The sequence below is a fragment of the Mastigoproctus giganteus genome, chromosome 9, assembly GCF_048544385.1.
Source record: "Mastigoproctus giganteus isolate SK-2022 chromosome 9, ASM4854438v1, whole genome shotgun sequence".
Lineage (NCBI taxonomy): Eukaryota > Metazoa > Arthropoda > Arachnida > Uropygi > Thelyphonidae > Mastigoproctus > Mastigoproctus giganteus.
The window spans coordinates 149,231,082-149,251,147 of NC_143583.1; the positions used below are offsets into that span (position 1 = coordinate 149,231,082).

General features: G+C 36.3%; 1 protein-coding gene across 1 annotated transcript in view; it reads right to left on the minus strand.

The window, feature by feature from the left end:
• The window catches only part of Ack (activated Cdc42 kinase), a 333,372-nt gene that overhangs the window by 41,892 nt on the left and 271,414 nt on the right, over positions 1-20,066 (minus strand). Inside the window, exon 10 of the mRNA XM_090380828.1 lies at positions 13,069-13,260. Coding sequence (XP_090236954.1) covers positions 13,069-13,260 — 192 coding nt within the window. The remainder of the gene's footprint in view (positions 1-13,068; positions 13,261-20,066) is intronic.

Here is a 20,066-nt window from a genome sequence, read left to right on the forward strand (position 1 = left end):
TATTTGCTAAATATTTTTGGTCCCTGGGGAATTTTTTTCTTAAACTAGCTTTGAAGTCAATGTGTTAAAGGTAGGATGAGGTGGTTAGCTGTTGGGTAAACTGTATGTGCTAAAATAACAACTGGTGATCCGGCACCCCACAGGTCCCAACGCTGCCAGATTGGTGATGGTCGACCTGTACTCGACTTACGGAAATTCAACTTTACATAAATTTTTGACGGCTGTGCAAACTGAAAAAAAAAAAAAAAAAAAAAAATCATGGAAACATATTTTGCATCCCGTAGGAATAAATGGAGGTATTGTGAAAATATCGTAATGTGAACCCAATAACACGTTTTTTTTGGTAATTCGTTCCAAGACCTCGGAAATTGATATTTTCACTATATAACTAAGCTGTTTATCTCTCTAAAAGGTTATTTTTATAATTGAAATTGCACTACCCTTTCATTGTTATCATACATTCCATTATAATAATCAATTCTGAACACCTTTGTGATATTTTTCTAAAACACATTTCTGGAGGTCACTACTATAAAACAATTTGCACTTTCTGGTTTATTGGGCTTTTCTGTTAGTGCAATCTATTAAAAACAGGTAGTAAATTCGATATTATTGCATTTGCGATAATACTGATAACTGGAATTCTGTGGGTTTTTATGTTACGGTATTATGGTGAAATGTGTTCCCCTTTACTGAAATCTTCAAATCATATAAAAAAACAGAAATAAATTTTCAGAATCTTCTCTTCATTTTGAAGAGAATTCCTATTTACTTATTACAATGGTGAAGGAAAATCGACCAACGGAAAGTGAAAGTGGTAGCAGGGATAGGAAACAAAACAAAATTGATTTAGAAATGAAGATGATTAAGAAGTAAAATTAGGTCTAAACAGGCTTTCAGGTGCTATATCGAAGACGGAAAAGCTATTAATAATATGGATGGAAAATCATATTCAGAAGCAGTGCCCCTGAGTCTAATGGCCATTCAAGCAAAAGCAACAAATATTTATGAAGATATTAAGGATAAGTATGGCGAACCCAAAGCCAAGTTTGTGGCAAGCAACGGGTGGTTTAATAGGTTCAAGCATTGCGCTGGTTTCCAAAACATAGTATGCACTGAAGTCGCCATCGCCGATTCTGCAGCTGCAGAGAAATTTTGCAGTGTATTGGAAAAAAAAACCTTCTAACTCTCTACAGCCCACAACTTCCACAGAGGCATACTTAGCTGGAGAGTTAATTCTGGCAACGATGCTTGAAAGGTAAAACTTGCTGATGTTATACCTGTCTCCTCTTTCTTTCTGTAATTTTATAATTTTTTGAAATTTTTGTAATTTTGTGCACTTTTGTAATTATCCTGTGAACGAGATAAAAAAATTGAATAAATAATTCTATTTACACGTTCATTGAACACTTCTTTTTTGCTTCAATCAAATTCAGCGCCCACAGTTGTGAGTGCTGCATAAGCATTTAGGGTAATTCTGACTTATGTAGAGTTCCGTGGAATGCAACCATTATGTAAGTTGGGGAGTGGCTGTATTAAATTATAATAGTTTCTTCGTTTCAGAAACTAGAAAACTTTGGATATATTAGTTCAATATGCCAATATTGTTCGTAATAAAACAGTGTCCCTGTTTAAGGATTTAAAAGTAATTTGTAATTCTCGTGTAAAGTTAGGGTAGAATACCCTAACTTTACCTTAAATTCTAGTCAAGTAGAATACGTTGGACTGTTAGCACAGTTTAACAGTCAGAGCACCGAAGTGGAGATTCAGCCTGGAGCAGGTAGGAGTGGGTAACATTGATTCTTCTTTTTGTCTGTTAGGTCTTGCACTGGTTTTCCATTGTGGTAACAACAGTTTTATCTGTTATAATTTGTTACTGGTTTTCTCCTGCCATTTTTGTTGCCACTGTCTTTTGCCACTATTTTGGATTGTAATTTTATAGTCTAGGTAAGGTATTTTTATGGCTTTGTTTATCAGGCTTTTCGCTTGGTCTGCCTGTTCATTGCCATCTATTCCTACTTTTCCAGGAACCCAACAGAAACTTATGTTTTGACTTCAATTTGCTAGTTTCATTAGCATGTTTTGAATTTGCCATACAGTCGGACGGGTATTTCTGGTGATATTCTTTATGGCTTGAAGGGCATTGAATGAATCTGTGAAGATTATATTGTTGGGAATGTTGGGTAGCATATATGGTTGATGGTTAGTTGTATAGCCTCCAATTCAGGGAGATGGGAAATATATTGTGCAAAAAGGATAGGTGGAATAGGACCAGGTTATATTTCCAGGGGCAAAAGTTGATGATGTCATAGAACAGATATAATCTTTTAAGGATACAAAGGGTAATGCTGTTGTACATGTTGGTTGGCCCTAATGACAATAAGAGTAGGAGATTTGTAGACTTACTTAACAAGTACAGGTAAATGTTGAAAAAAAGTCACGAGTTAGAGTTAAATTTGAAAGTTTCTGCAATTCTGCCAGGAACGATAGGAGGGAGTATACGATGAGAGCCTTGTCAATCAATTCGGCCTTGTAGAGATTGTGCAGGGCTAATAGGGTAGAATTTTTCTCAGCGTGGTCTGTACTTTGGAGAGACTGCTTCTACAAGGATGGGATACACTTAAATAGAAAGGGTGCAAGAATATTTGCAAATGCTATCGAGGCAGTGTTAGGTGGATCAGAAAACTGCTAGATTGGGGGGGGGGATTCATAGACTAATAGATTAACGGTAAATTCCCCAAACATCAACTCCAATCTGCAGCATCTCAACCGTGGACCTTAAGGAGTTAAAGGATCTGCTGGTTACATGTTGGTACCAGATACCACAAGACACATTTAGAAATCTTGTAGCATCCATGCCTCATCAGGTACGAGCTGTTTTGGCTGCATATAGAGGACCAACATCATATTAGGTAGGTGGTCATAATGTTTTGGCTCATCGGTGTATACTTGGATTGTAGGAAAGCTTTTGATACTGTGGCACGGAAGACTACTGTTAAAATTAGAGCAGTATGGTATTAAGGGCAAGTTGCTACAATGGATAAAAGGATGTTTGAGTGGGAGAAGACAGAATGACTATCAATGGACACTGCTCTTCGTGGACTAATGTTATTAGTGGAGTACCCAGAGTTCGGTGTTGGGCCCATTGTTGTTTTCACTATCAGTGATATTGATGAAGGTATATCAGGGTTAATGTCTAAGTTTGCAGATGATACGAAGGGTGGCAGTTGTTAATGACAGTAATGATAGTACGCTATTGCAACAGGATCTCGATGGGCTGGGAAGTGGCAAATGAAGTTTAACATTGACAAATGTAAAGTACTGCATATAGGTAGCAGCAATCCCAGAATAACATTTCAACTCAGGGTAGTGGAGAATGAAAAGGATCTGGGGGTAATTGTGCAGCTGCACATGAAGTTTTCTGAGCAGTGCAGACAGGCTGCAAGAGTAGTTCATGGTGTCTGGTCAATGATATACAGGAATTTTGCTAGCAGGGATAAGCGGGTGATTGTCCCCTTGTATAAGGCAATGTTCAGGACACACTTGAGTATTGCATACAGGTCTGAGGCTTCATTTTAGGAAAGATGAAGGGCTGCTGGAATGAGTACAGAGAAGGGCAATGAGACTGGCGAATGGAACAAAGGGTTGGTGTTACCATGAAAGGCTTAAGTTCTGCAAATTGCAGCTTTTGGAGACTAGGCACCTGCGAGGTGATTTAATTGAAGTGTATAAGGCCTTGAATGGTTTGAGCAAGCTCAATGCTAATGGGATTCTTCCTCTTGATCAGATTAATCACCTGAGGGGGACATAAATTCAAACTGAGGAAAGAAAATTCTAGAATAGATGTGTGGAAAGTCACCTTTAACCAGCGGATCGTTGATAGTTGGAACAAAATTCCATCTGTTATAGTGGAGGTGAACGACTTAAATAAGTTCAAGGCAGAACTAGACAAAATTTGGAGTGAATGGATGGGTGAAATGGGAGGGTTTTTTCCTTCTTCTTTTTTTGCTGATGCTTTCTTGCATCATATGCCTCTACTGCTGCTAATTCTGCAGTATAAATGCAGCATTCTGTTGGAATTAGTTGGGAAATGATGGTATTATCAAACTTGGCAGCTATTCCTACCTTTCTGTCTGTTTTGGAACCATCTGTGTATATCAGGGTGCAATTCCAATGTTCCACACTGTAGGCTGCATGTAATTGCTGGAAATTTTGTTTAGGTAAAAAAATCTTTGTTCCAGTTGTACATTGTTTTGATGGTATCCCAAGGTGGGTATGGAACTTTAGCAGAAATTGCAATCTGATTAAAATTTAAAATATGTTGTAGGGGTAGATCTTTTAAATATATGCCTGTTGGTTTATTAATGTTTTTGGATGTACTCTATATGTTTTCCAAATCTGGTTCATGTAAGATTGTCCATATTGGGTGGTTAGGTATTGATTTTATCTTTGCAGAGTTTTGTCTCAGAGTTGTTGCAGTGCCTCCGAACCAGTAATGTGTGATATGCTCCTAAAACTGTACGTAAAGTGCTATGTTGCACTGGATCAAGCCATCTCAGGGCACTCGGTTTGGCTGAGTTGTACATGGGGGGGCCCCATAGCCCAGTTGAGATCTTATATGGGCTCTGTATAATCGCAATAAAGTAACTCTGAATCTGACTCTCAAAATGTTTAGTTCCTTGAGGCAGTTTGTTATTAATTGTTTTATATGTTCTAAAAAAAGTCGGTTTTTAGAACATATAAAACAACTAATAACAAACCTTGGACCAACTAATAAGTTGGTCCAAGAAATTTTATGGTTGGTTTGATTGGGATTAACTGTCCATTACACTTTAATTCTGGATCTAAATGAAGGTTTCTTTTCCTGCAGAAGTGCACGCATATTGTGTTTTTTTTTTTTTTTTTTTTTTTTTTTTGTGGAGATCGTGAAATCATTTTCCTGAGCCCAACTGTTGACCTTGTTTATTGCACCTTGTAATTGGTATTCTATTGTTCTCATGTTTTGGGATTGGAAAGAGATACTGAAGTCATCTACGTAAAGCTGTATTTATGGTAGATGGTATCTGTTGGGTTATCGAGTTTATTTTAATTGCAAACAGGGTGACACTGAGGATTGATCCCCGTGGTATTCCTCCTTCTTGTAGGACAACTTTTGAGAGAATAGTTTGAGAGAGAGAGAGAGAGAGAGAGAGAGAGAGAGAGAGAGAGAGAGAGAGAAGTAGAAAGGAATCACCAAGAAAGAGAAGACTGATGATATCCAGCTCAGGACCCTGGATGTGCCAGGCCCATACTCACCAGATGTGAGCCCCTGGGCTATATATGTCCAGGGAATGCCATGGCACTAGGCTGTATCGTATGCTTTCTCGATATTGAAACATATCATGACTAAATGTTCTTTTCTAATGAAAGAATTCCGTATGTTGTTTTCTATTTTAATTAGGAGGTCCAACCAAGGTTGATCTATGTTTCCTGAAGCCACACTGTACTGGGCACAAAATTCTATGGTTTTCTAGGTACCACATAAGTCTTGCATTTATGAATTTTCCATTAATTTTCCTAGGCAGTTGGTGAGTGCTATTGGGCTATAGCTGTTCAGAATAGTAGGATCTTTGTCAAGTTTTGGGAAAGTGAGGGCAATTGCATGATGCCACATGTTAGGATACTTGTGCTCCATATAAATTCTGTTGTATAAAAGAAGTAGGGATTGTAAAGATTCTTCACCAGTTTCTTTATCATCATATAATTGATGCCATCTGGACCTTCTGCACATTGTTTTGTTTGTGATAATGCTTTATGGAGTTCCATTATGGTTAGTGGATAGTTATATTGTTCTACATATTTTGTGGAGAAATTTAAATTGTAATTTTTTTGATAATTTTTATATTTCTGGAACTTCGGTTGATAGGATGTGGTGGCAGATATTTTGGCAAACGTTTAACCTAAAGCATTTGCTATATCTTTTGGATCAGCTATAATCTTGCCCTTGCCAATTGATAATTGGATGTAATTGGATCATATAATTGATGCCATCTGGACCTTCTGCACATTGTTTTGTTTGTGATAATGCTTTATGGAGTTCCATTATGGTTAGTGGATAGTTATATTGTTCTACATATTTTGTGGAGAAATTTAAATTGTAATTTTTTTGATAATTTTTATATTTCTGGAACTTCGGTTGATAGGATGTGGTGGCAGATATTTTGGCAAACATTTAACCTAAAGCATTTGCTATATCTTTTGGATCAGCTATAATCTTGCCCTTGCCAATTGATAACTGGATGTACAAAATTTTGGTATCTATTGCTCATTTTTCTTATTTTATCCCAAACTGTTTTAGTATTTGTAGTTCTATTTATGGTTGAGGTGAAACATATCCGGGAGGCTTTCTTTCATGCTTGTCAGACATATCTTGCTCCTGCTCTCATTTTTTTAAAATGTATTAGATTGTCTGTGGTAGGATTTTTGAATAAAATATTCCATGCTCTGTTTCTGTCTCATTTCGCTTGAGTACACTCCTCACTCCACCAAGGCTTTGGGAATAGAGGAAGTTTGGTAGACATTTTTGGTATTGATTGTTCTGCTGCTTGGTTAATTTGGTAGGTTGCATATTGTACTGCCTGGTCAATGGTTAGTTATCAAACTTTCTGTTGTTTGATTTCTGCTAGATTTTTGTATTTTCCCCCAGTCTGCTTTGTCAAGTTTCAATTTGGGTTTTCGCCTGGATTTACATGGGCTGTCTATTGTTAGAGTGACAATAATGGGAGTGTGGTTGCGGTGTAATGGATCTTCACAAACTGTCGGCACCTCCGTAGCCAGGTGGGTAGGAGCAGCAGTGCGTAGCACACGCTTCTTGATTAGACTGGGGTTTGATCCCGTGACCACCAAATATGGAGGATGCGGAAAGGTCAGGGAATGACCACCACATATCCCCGGAGCAATATGGCCTTAGTTGCTAATGCTCCTAAAAACCAAATAACAAACAAACAATCATGAACTGTCCACTCTAAAAAGGAATATAATGCTGGGGAGCATAAAATAAGACCTATCACTGAGCTGGTTCCTGTTGTAAGGTGGACATACATGTGTTTTTCACTATTTGGAAGGGATAGATTTTTGGCATCTATTACTTCTTCTATTTCATATCCCCTTTTATCAAGATCAGTAAGGACATCACCCCAAGAGTGATGTCCATTTAGATCCCCCATTATGCAGTAAGGAGGGGGATAGTTGATCTATCAGTTCTTCTAAGTCCTCATAAATTATTTCTTGGTTCAGGGGTAAATATATTGATACTATTGTTATTAAACTACCTACTGCTACAAGTACTGCTACTGCCTCAAGAGTGGTTTGTAGGTGGACTGTTTGGACTGGTATGTGAGAATTTACATGGATTGCTACCACGGTTCCCTCTAAGCTGCACACGTGCGTGGCCATGCACTGATTTCTATGAAGTTGCACAGGTGCTTTTACTTCCTGTGTGCGCACAGCTGACATACTAGATGGCGACAGGAGTATTAGTGGAAGAATGGATATAAGAAGGGGGGATAGCTCATGCCATAAGATTTACTATTGCATAACATGTTCCCACATCTTTTATTTACAAATACATAGTGCATAGTGAAAAGTTACACGTGTTGATTTTTATTTATATGAAAAAATTATTACATTACAAATATATAAAGTAGTTATAAAGTATATATAAAGGACTGTAGTGGTTGTAGTTTATATTGTATGTTTTTAAGGTGAGTTTATTGTTATAAAAATAATATAAATAGGGAAGGTCAGCATTTTTACATTCCGTCCACTCAACCACACACATACACAGTATGTGTGGAGGTAGAGTGTATAAGGAACGTATTGTGATCATGAAAATTTTTGAAGTCAAGTTTTTTACGTATTAATTACTTCTTCTATTTCATATCCCCTTTTATCAAGATCAGTAAGGACATCACCCCAAGAGTGATGTCCATTTAGATCCCCCATTATGCAGTAAGGAGGGGGATAGTTGATCTATCAGTTCTTCTAAGTCCTCATAAATTATTTCTTGGTTCAGGGGTAAATATATTGATACTATTGTTATTAAACTACCTACTGCTACAAGTACTGCTACTGCCTCAAGAGTGGTTTGTAGGTGGACTGTTTGGACTGGTATGTGAGAATTTACATGGATTGCTACCACGGTTCCCTCTAAGCTGCACACGTGCGTGGCCATGCACTGATTTCTATGAAGTTGCACAGGTGCTTTTACTTCCTGTGTGCGCACAGCTGACATACTAGATGGCGACAGGAGTATTAGTGGAAGAATGGATATAAGAAGGGGGGATAGCTCATGCCATAAGATTTACTATTGCATAACATGTTCCCACATCTTTTATTTACAAATACATAGTGCATAGTGAAAAGTTACACGTGTTGATTTTTATTTATATGAAAAAATTATTACATTACAAATATATAAAGTAGTTATAAAGTATATATAAAGGACTGTAGTGGTTGTAGTTTATATTGTATGTTTTTAAGGTGAGTTTATTGTTATAAAAATAATATAAATAGGGAAGGTCAGCATTTTTACATTCTGTCCACTCAACCACACACATACACAGTATGTGTGGAGGTAGAGTGTATAAGGAACGTATTGTGATCATGAAAATTTTTGAAGTCAAGTTTTTTACGTATTAATTTTTACTAATTAATACGTAAGCAGAATGTCAGCGGATCTACTGATCCAGATTTTTTTTTTATGTATAACCAAAAATCTTTAGTATTACTTAATATTTTATTAAAGAAGGTAAAATATGAAAAATTAAACTTTTTTTAAAATTTTTTATAAACTATTTTAATAATGCATTAAAAATTTGTGATTTTTCCTAATATTTTATAATAATTTAATTTACAAAATACAGAGAATTAATAAAATTCTTTAATTTTAAAATTTTTCAGATAAAAAGTGTCCAAAAGAAAAACTGAAGACGTAAATACTGTAAGTAAAAAAAACTTGCAAAACATTTAAAAAGGATTGGCTTTTAAAACAAATTGATGCTAAAATTCCATCAAACAAAAAGCAAAGCCTAAAACTAGGTGATATTTTTCAATACAATGAAGAAAATGGTATTGTCTTGTGTATTTTTTGTGCAGAAGCAAAAGTCGCAGGAGAATTTATTACAGGAAGAAAAATGGGAAGAATGGAAACTAGATTATTTAAAACGGCATCTAAGTCAGAAGATACATATAGACGCAGTTACCAAGTTATGTAATCTGAAAAAAGGTGGAATTTTAAGTATTTTTACGGAAACTGTAGAAGTACATTACATATAAAAAAGGAAAGAAGTGAATGACTGAAATCAAATTTTGATATGGTTAAGGTTTTAATTAATGATGTGATATTAGCCATAAAAATTAATGCATCAATGAACTCTGTCATTATGAATGCATGGAAAAATTTATAGATATACCTAAAAATTGGAGAAGCAAAAATTATTCATTTGAATTTGCTGAATGTATAAATTCTGTTCTCATAAAAAATATCCTGAACAAAATAAGAGAATCTACTTTCCACATATTAATTGTAGATGAAAGTACTGATATTTCAGTACAAAAAGTATTAATTTTGTATTTTAAATTTCGAGTGAAAAATGAAACATATCACACAACTGGAGGTATTCAAAATTGGAGGTATTTTGAAGCTTACAAACTGTGACAGTATGTCCATTTCGGAAAAAATAAAATTTTTGTACAACAAATATAATCTTGATATTCAAAAGATGGTAATGTTCACGTCAGATGGAGCAAGTGTTATGCTTCCAAGCATAACACTTGCTCAGTTATGCTTCCAAGCAATTCTCAAAAAGGAAATATTACATCTATCTGAACAACACCGTGTTGCACACCGAGAAGATTTAGGATTGGATGAAGCATGGAAAAATGTATCTATTATGCAAGACATAGAGACACTGCTTAGAACTATATGCACAATGTTTAGCAGGTCTAGCATAAAAAAAGGAAAATTAGAAGAACTAGCCCAGGTTACAAAACACAATGTTGAATCTTTTAGAGACCATTAAATGAAGTCAGATAGTTATCCAGACATTTTGCAGTTGATGCTTTAGTAAAAAATTATGAAATATTAATCAAATATTGCAATGAGCAAGTTAACAAAAGTAATGATTCTATTAGTAAACACTCTTTACAAATTTTGACAAATTAACAATATCATGTGGCATTAATTGTGCTCAATGATGTATTAGGAGAGTTTGCTTGATTGCTTTGCAAATATCTACAAAAAGTTGTTTAAACATTATTGATGCACTATAATTGTAGCTATAATTTGGTTTATCAAATGTGATCACTTAGATAACAGATTTCCTGATGATGAATTAAACGATTGGAAAGTATTTGATATTAATGTTATCACAAATGAAAGCAATAATTTTGGCTTTGGGAAACTTAATGTGATATGCCTTGCAAAAAAATATTCACGATTTATTACAAATAACGAAAGTGATGTTATTTCTAAAATATCAGAAGAATATTCGGAATTAAAATTTATAATTGCCAAAAAAACTGACACTGGAACATTTAAAACTTTCAGCGGCACTTTAAATTTCGTACTTACAAATTTAGAGTTTTGTAACATATCCATTCTCTATGATATTATGGGAACATTTCAAGCATCAGGTGCAGACTGCGAGTGCGGATTTAGTACTATGAATTCAATTAAAACAAAAATCAAAATAGAATACATGTAGATCATTTAAGTGACCTTATGTGAATCAAATTGCATTTAGCTAATGGTGGAACAATAAATGTAGATGATGTCTACAAAGTATGGACTTCTACAAAGAACAGAAGAGAAAAATTCCAAGAAAAATAAATAACTAACTGTAAAGTGTAAATTTATTGTTAACATTTTTTTATTATTATTATATATGTCCCTACTTATAATTAAAACAATTTGTAAAAATATTGCACATATTTAATCTTGTCTGAAATTTTTTTACTCGGGTGCATTTCTGTACCGCGCAGCTATAAGAAAAAATTAGAAGGAACTTTGATTGCTACTCCTCTGTGGGCTATAGAATTATTTGTTTGATCTTGTCTATGCATAGTGTAGTTCTTGATTCCGATTGTACTGGCGGGTTTTAGATATGTTTCTTGTAAGCAGAAACATATCAGGTGATACTGAGAATTAAATCCAGGACACAGTCAACATTCTTACGGAAACTTCGACAATTCTATTGAATAAAAGTAGTCATTGTTTTGTTTTAGATGAGCTTTCTGGTTGTTTTTTTGTTACTGTTTTATATTTTTCTGTCCGTGATTTGTCTTTCTTAGGGAAATATGGCTTTCCAGTGTCCATATCTTCCTTGGCAAATATTTCTAGAAAGGGTTCTCTTGCTGTGTCCATTTGTTCAACAGCATGGTGCACTGTTATGGAGGGGACTTCTTTGGTTTTTTCCTGTAGTGGTGAAATTACCGTCAGTAGAACTGAGATGGTGTTTTCAGCCTGTTCTTGTTTCTGCTGTTTTGGGAACATGAGCCATTTGCATGCCCAATCTGACAACTATTCATTTGGTGCAATTGTAACTTTGGTTTGTGATCCTTTTGTTTGTTTGTTGTTTCTGGGTTATTTGTACTACTTGTGTTATCTGTGCATAGGTAGGCTTCCTTGTGTTGGCTGTAGCATCTTTCTAGCTTTCTGTTTTGTATTTTTGGATTTCCCTTTCCTGTTTCCATCTTTTGCATTCCTGAGAGTAGGCAGTGTGATTTCCACTACAGTTTGGGCATTCTTGATTGGTGTGTAATCGGGAACCACATTTGGGACATATTGCTATTCTTCTGCATGTTGTTTGTGAATGTTCGTATTTTTGACATTTAAAACATCAGATAGGATTTAGGATATAGGGTCAGATTTGAAAGAGCAAGTATCCTGCTTTCATATGCTGTGGTGGACTTGGAGTATTGAAAGTTAAATGATATTTCTCGTTTGGATGATTATTCCTTCTTTTTTGACCGTTATTCTTTTAACATGAATGGCTCCATGGTTTTTCATTTCTTTTAATATTTCTTCTTCTGTTATACTGAGGAGATCCCATTCAGAGATTACTCCTTTCAAAGTGTTTAAAGTATTATGGGTGTAACTCCAACAGGGATCCCATCAAAAGTGAACATTTTCATTAGTTGCTCTTGTGTTGTATATTGGCTGTCTCAATTAGTAGGTCACCTGGTTTTAACCATTTTACTGCTTTTGGAGTTCCAGCTAAATTTTCCAGACATTTTTGTATCAGGAAAGGGGATAATTTTCCTGTGGACTGTTCGCCCATAGAATGAATGATGAGATACTTTGGTGCAGGTATCTCATATATATCGGTTTTTTGTCTTTTTGCCATGTTTGTATCATATTCACATTCTTGAGTTAATTGAATCATGTTAGAGGATTTTGTGACTTTGTTATCAAAATCCATGGTGTTTGCTCCTTTTTGCCCTCAGAGTGAAAGCTTTTCCTCCCAGGTTTCTAACCCTGCCACGAGGAGGCAGGAGCGTTGCCACCTATTGACTTAGCAGAAAAAAAAAAGAGGTTAGTAATTGATTAATATAAAGAATGGTGACTTTCCTTTCTGTATTAGTAAGTTTTAATGTGTTAAATGTTATTAGTATATTTAGTGGGAGTTTAAGGAGACTTCAAAAACACAAAAAATAAAGCTATTTATAATAATTGCCACGCTAGATAATTCACTGAAAGGTCACTCAAATCACTACACTTGGCACTTGGAGCCTCTGTTCGGGAACAAGCTGCATTCTTGAAGGATGAGTGCCTGTTCTTTAGTACCATTTTTTTAAGTGAAATAAACTCAATAAAAAGTTAAGGCTAAAATCCTCAGACTCTAGTAAGAAAACTTACTAGACATACAAGTTAGTGCATTGCATCAAGTCTATATGTAGTAAGTCATTGAGAATCACTTATATTATATAATTGCCATATATATATATATATTCATTTTTATTATTTTTATATATTTATTTATATTTATAATTATCATTTATATTAATAATATTAAATATAATACCCACTGTTCAATACAACATGGGCTTCCCCATGATTTTCCTGAGATATCTCCATGGCCTGTATGAACAAAGGTGTTTTTCAGAGGTTTACTGATGTCACTGCTTTTTAAAGGCTTCAGATGTTCTGTGATACAACGCGGAAAGATATCAATCATAAATGACCTCTGATTTTGTCCTTTCCACCAATAATCTTCAGGACTGTTAAAATAAATTTAATTTTTAGAAAATTTTAATCGATGGGGAATTACCTTATAACAGAAACATCTTAATTTTTATGTAGTATAATCAGGTGCACAAGTCTAGGACCTCTAAGAATAAATGTTTCTCTATTCCAGCCATATTGCATTTGTTGAAACTAACAAATATTCTGTTCTATGTTTTACACTGTTTACTCCTTGCTGATAATTATACTTAAAAAAACATATATCGCAAAAGGGATCTAGAACATATGAAGTGCTATCCAAAAGTTGAGTGGCCAAGTAAAGACATACCTGATAATGGTATGAATTTTTCTCACTACGTGGTAACTATGTAGAAATTTGCCTCACGTGTGAAGCTGCTTAATGATGACATCTGAAATGTGCTCTTTAATTATTTGAGATGTGCAATTCAAAAGATCAAACAGTTTGCATCAAGTTTTGTAAAGCAAAACTTGAAACATTAGTGGTCAAAGATTCAAACTTAATACTAGTCAATAACATGAAACTCCCCCCACTATCAAAGACATAAGCACCTTTCTAAACATTTTTTTGAGCTTTCAAATATGTTCTCAGTTTTTATAACACATGTAGTTTACATTACATTTTTATCACTTTTCAGTTTAAATGCAATACACTTTATACACAGTTAAAACAACACAAACTATTGTTAAAAAAACATATGTACAATGTCCAGCAGTGGTCTACCAACATATATTCATTCCAGAAACCTTGGTAGTGATCTTCCAATGGCTTCATGTCTTGATCGAAACATTTTCCCCCCTGCTCATCACTCACCATGCCAAGGTTTTTAGGAAAGATGTCTAAATGAAAATGCAAGAAATGAAGTTTCAGCAACATGTGACCTTTATTTCTTTACATGTATTGAGCAGTTCTAAACTCCATCTTTACAGGAGGGAAACCTGTGGTTTTTCAAAAAGTCTCCTACAGGATGAAAGCATTTTTCAAAGCTTTCATCCTGTAGAAATGCTCTGATTTGAGGTCTCATAAAGATTCCCTCGTTCACAGCACTGGTGTTTGGAAATTTCTCACTTAAGTAATAAAATCCTCTTGAATTTATCTTAGCCATCACTTTTATAAAATTCATCTTTAGGCTAAGTTTCATGTGGCAAGATGGAAGGAAAGTCTTCACTGGATCCACTAATGGAATGTACTGCACCCTACTTATTCCTAGCCCATATGTGCTTTTTTGAGGCTAGTCATGTCTGATGTAATGGTTTTCAGTAGAAAGGCTATCCCACAGGCAGAGAAAATAACATTTTGTGAACCCTCCTTCATGTTCATTAACATACAGTCAGTTCTGCTATACCGCACATTTTCACAACACAAATTTGCTCCAACGCAACTGATGTATTAGGGAATAATGTGAGTATAACGCGATTTTCGTGTTGGCTCATGCATGATTTTGTCTGCGAGTAATACCATGAGAACGCAAAACCCGGCACTAAGCTAAATATAGTGACCTGCACAAAAAAAAAAAAAAAAAAAGAACAAAAGGCAAAGTCGCAATTTTTTCGAACCAGCAAGTAACAGAAATGCAATTTATTCGGGGAAAACAAATTGTCACATAACATAACAACATTGCAGAGTCAAAATGAAAAAAAATTAACACGAAAACAGCAATTTTTTTTCAAAACAAGAAACAAAAAGTAATACCACATGTGGCCAACGACTGGTTTTTGCTTGAATCCTTTCCAAAGTAAAAACCTAACCTTTTTTTCAGTAAACACAAATGAAAGCCAATTAAACACATGGCCCCTCTTAATTCCCCCCCACGACCAGTTTTTGCTTGAATCCCTACCGAAGTTGCGTAAAAACCTAACCCTTTTTCACTAAACACATGCAATTAACAATAAAATTCCTCTTTGTATATGCACAATACACCAATAGAATTTTTTTTTTTTTTTTTTTAAAGAATGTAACAACTGACACAATACTAGGTTAATGAGATGGGAAAAGAAAACACCTCATTTCCAAGTTTCACTTTTTGCTAATTCAGGATGAGACAAGGTACCGTATGGAAACCGAACCCGGCAAGCAAACATAACAAGCAAACCCAGCAAGCAAATGCGACTACGAAACGATATGAATTTTGCATTTACAGCTGCAATGACGTTGTGTCACGTGACGTCCGCCTGAAACAGAGAGGGGAATGCAGTGAGTGGGCGAAGTCACAACCTGTCAATCACTGCTGTCCCCCACTTCTCGTCGCCTTTGAAGGGTGTACTGCTAAGTGGAGTTCAGTCTTTTAGGCAAAGGTCAGGTCAGGTCAGATTGAGCATACCTTTCAGAAGCATAGCGTTGATTACACTTAAACTGAAATCAGAAGCGTTGATTACACTTAAACTGAAATCAACGGTAATCCTGCACTTTAGTGTCTTGAGTCATGATCTGCCCGCAAGTCACCACCAGCTCGGAACTGTCGTGAATCGTATTCTAAAGGGCAGTTCCGACTTGACCGAGCATGCACAACACTCACTCTATCTGTGAGTCTATGTGCTGGGAATTGTCACGGAGCATGTGCGACACTCTCCATATCTGCTGGTCCGTATATTCTGATGGAGCAGTTCCAACTTAACTGAGCATGTGTGACACTTATTGTATATAACATACTGGCAATGTACTACGTACACGCAATATTTTTTATTATTTTTATTTTTTTTTGTTTTCAAAAAGAATAAAAAACAATTTTCTGACTACATAAAAGAATTTGATTATAAAATTAAAAGTAGATAGTTATAAAAACAATAATGAAGAAACCTATATACTTTTTTCTTTCGTTTTCAGAAAGAATAAAAAACAATTTTCTGACTACATAAGAAATTGATTTTATTATTTTCGGGTGATATGTTTTGTATTGCCTGAAAATAAAATAATAATATGAGTATATTTTGTGATTATTTGTAATAATTTGTACACAACGCAGTGTTACCATTTAACATATAAGACGCACTTTCGTTTCATTCGTAAGGTCCTTGTCCTTCTGTGGGTGACACTTACCTTTCTGTCATAAGGTCCTTCTGCTGGAAAAAAACACATAACCAGAATGGGCCTGTACACCCATTAAATTTAAGTACAAAGTGCAAATTTAAGTATAAAGTAATTATAAGTTTTTTTTCCCCGCAGAGGGACCTTATAACAGAAAGGTAAGTGTTGCCCACAGGAGGACAAGGACCTTACGATTGAAAGGAAAGTGTCTTATACGTTAATTGATAATATGTTAATTTCCAATTAATGTATAAGACGTTAATAATTATTGTGTTTAAATTAAAGATTATTATATTAAAGATTTGGCAAAAAGGAATTCACCGATTACTGCTTTTTTACTCATACAGTAATACCATACAAATGACATTAAAATATTTATACTTCCAAATGTTGACTCATCTAATTGCATAGAAACATAACCTCTTTCAGCTCTGAATTTACTGTTGTTTGGACATCATTGATAGGTGGAACAGGACCAGGGTATGTCTGCCAGGGGCAAAGGTTGATGACGTTGTAGAGCGAATATCATCTTTTAAGGGCACAAAAGGTGATATAGTTGTACACGTTGGCACTAATAATATTAAGAGTAGGAGACCGGCAGAATTACTTAACAAGTACAGGTCACTGTTGAACAAAAGCCGAGAATTAGGGTTGAATTTGAAAGTGTCTGCAATTCTGCCCAGACACGATAGGAGGGAGTATATGATGAGAGCCTTGTCGATCAATTCGGCCCTGGAAAGATTGTGCAAGGCTCAAGGGGTAGAATGTTTTTCAGCCTGGAAGGTACTTGTTAACAGGAGAGATTGCTTCTACAGGGATTGGATACATTTAAATAGAAAGGGTGCAAGAATATTTGCTGATGCTATCGAGGCAGTGTTAGGTGGGTCGGAAAACTGCTAGCTTGGGGGGAGACAAAGACCAATAGATTGACAGTAGCCACTGGCAGAGGTGAAAGAGATTCTTGCACTGCTTCTATTAGAATGAGCAGAAGCCTGAAAAACAAGATGCATGGTATTTCAGAGACTGCTGGGAGCCATTGCGGTACAAGTAAACACATGGGTTGTGTTAGGGTAGCTAAGAATAGAAACAGGTGTAGGTATACTTGCGTGTACACCAATGCCAGGAGTTTAGTAAATAAATTTGATGAATTTGAGGTATTGCTCAAAACATCGAAGGCAGATATTGTTGGGATCTCAGAGACGTGGTGTCACACAGATATAAGGGATGCAGAACTGGGGAGTACAACGTCTGCCCAGACACGACACACAACGTCTGCCCAGACACTGGGGAGTACAACGTCTGCCCAGACAACGTCTGCCCCTTATCCAATTTGGGGGGTACAACGTCTACAGAAAGGATAGACAGGATAGGAAGGGGGGAGGGGTTATGCTATTAGTTAAGAAACACATAAAAACCAAGGAAGTGAAGCCAGTCGACATCGCTGGACAGTGCAGTGTGGAGTCAGTTTGGTGTGACATAAACATTGGGAGATCAAAATTGAGAGTAGGAGTGTGCTATAGGCCTAATGACTCTGATGAGTATAATAAGGAACTGTACAGGGAAATAGAGTGGGCCAGTAAATCAGAGTGTCTTATAATGGGAGATTTTAATTTCCCAGATATTGACTGGAATTTGGGGGCTGGTTACTCACACACTAGCAGGGCTTTTGTGGATTAATTGGATGATTGTTTTCTACATCAGCATGTTCGGGAGGCAACTAGAGGGAGTAATACTCTTGATTTGATTATCAGCAGTGATTCTTCATGCATTAAGAATCTGCAGATAAATGAACCACTAGGTGGCAGTGATCACAGTGTGCTGAAGTGGGATTTACTCAAAGAGGTAACTACCATTAGGGGTAAAGGGAAGGGCTATTGCTTCCGTAAAGGCGACTACGATGGACTGAGACAGTATTTAAATTCTATACAGTGGGACCAACTGATGATGTTACCAACAGCAAATTCAAAATGGGAAGCATTCAAAGAACTTATCTTGGAAGCTACTAGGCTTTACATACCAACTAAGAAATATTGTTCAAGGTTTAGGCCAAAATGGATGTCAGATGAACTAATGAGGCATATGGCAGAGAAGAAAAATGCATGGGATACATACAAATTAACACATGACACAGAAGCCTATGATAGATACAAGTTGATATGCAACCAAGTTACAAAGGAGGTTAGGCAGGCGAAGGCAGATTACGAGAAATCCTTGGCAAGGGATGCAAAGAAAAACAGCAAAGGAGTTCTTTACTTATGTAAACTCTAGAAGGAAGGGGATGAATCAGATTGGTCCACTTGATATTGATGGGTCAACTGTTGATGATCCTGCTCAGGTAGCTAACAAACTAAATGAATATTTTGCATCGACATTCACACATGAGGAGTTATTCAGCGAGGGGAATGCCAGAGGTGTATTCAACTCTAGCAGTAAGCTACAGAATCTTGAAATAACTGGGAGTAAAGTGGAGGAGAAACTGTTGAAGATAAACACAAGAAAGGCACCCAGGGTGGATGGGATCTATCCAGTTATATTAAAGGAGGCAGCAAAGGAAGTAAGCAAACCCTTAGCCATAATTATGAGAGCTTCCTTGGACTCAGGGGAGGTACCCATAGACTGGAAATGTGCAAATGTGACCCCAACTCACAAAGGAGGATCAAAGGCTGACACAAGTAATTATAGACCTGTGAGCTTAACTTCTGTTCCAGGAAAATTAATGGAGACACTGGTTAAAGAAGCACTGCAGGATCATTTAGACAAGACTTCAGTTATAGCTCAGACACAGCATGGTTTTGTTAAGGGGAAGTCTTGCCTGACCAACTTGATTGGATACTATGATGCAGTCACAAAAGAACTGGATGCAGGGAATAACTTTGATATTATATACTTGGATCTTAGAAAGGCTTTTGATACTGTTGCACATGGAAGACTGCTACACAAATTTGAGCAGTGTGACATTGGAGGCAAATTGCTGCTATGGATAAAGGGGTGGTTGAGGGGGAGAAGACAGAGAGTGGTAATCAATGGACACTGCTCATCGTGGACTGATGTTATTAGTGGAGTCCCTCAGGGCTCAGTGTTGGGTCCATTATTGTTTTCTGTATTTATAAATGATATTGATGACGGTATATCGGGCTTAATGTCCAAGTTTGCAGATGATACAAAGGTTGGCAGGGTTGTCAAGGACACTACTGACACTATGCTGCTGCAACAGGATCTGGAAAGGTTGAGCAGATGGGCTGAGAGGTGGCAAATGAAGTTTAACATTGACAAATGTAAAGTACTACACATGGGAAACAGCAACCCCAGAGCAACGTATCAACTCTGTGGTACTACACTGACAGTGGTAGAGAATGAAAGGGACTTGGGGGTGGTTGTGCAGGCAGATATGAAGTTCTCTGAGCAGTGCAGACGGGCTGCAAGAGTAGCTCATGGAGTATTGTCAATGATATACAGGAATGTTTCCAGCAGGGATAAGGAGGTGATTATTCCATTGTATAAGGTGATGGTCAGGCCACACTTAGAGTACTGTATACAGGTCTGGAGGCCTCATTTCAAGAAGGATGTAGAGCTGCTGGAACGAGTACAGAGAAGGGCAACAAGATTAGTGAATGGAACAAAGGGGTGCTCTTATGAAGAAAGGCTTAAGTTTTGCAAATTACAGTGTCTGGAGACTAGGCACCAGCGAGGTGATCTGATAGAGGTGTATAAAGCCTTGAATGGTTTAAGCATGCTCAATGCTGATGGGATTCTTCCTCTAGCTCAGAAAAATCACCTGAGAGGGCATAAATTCAAATT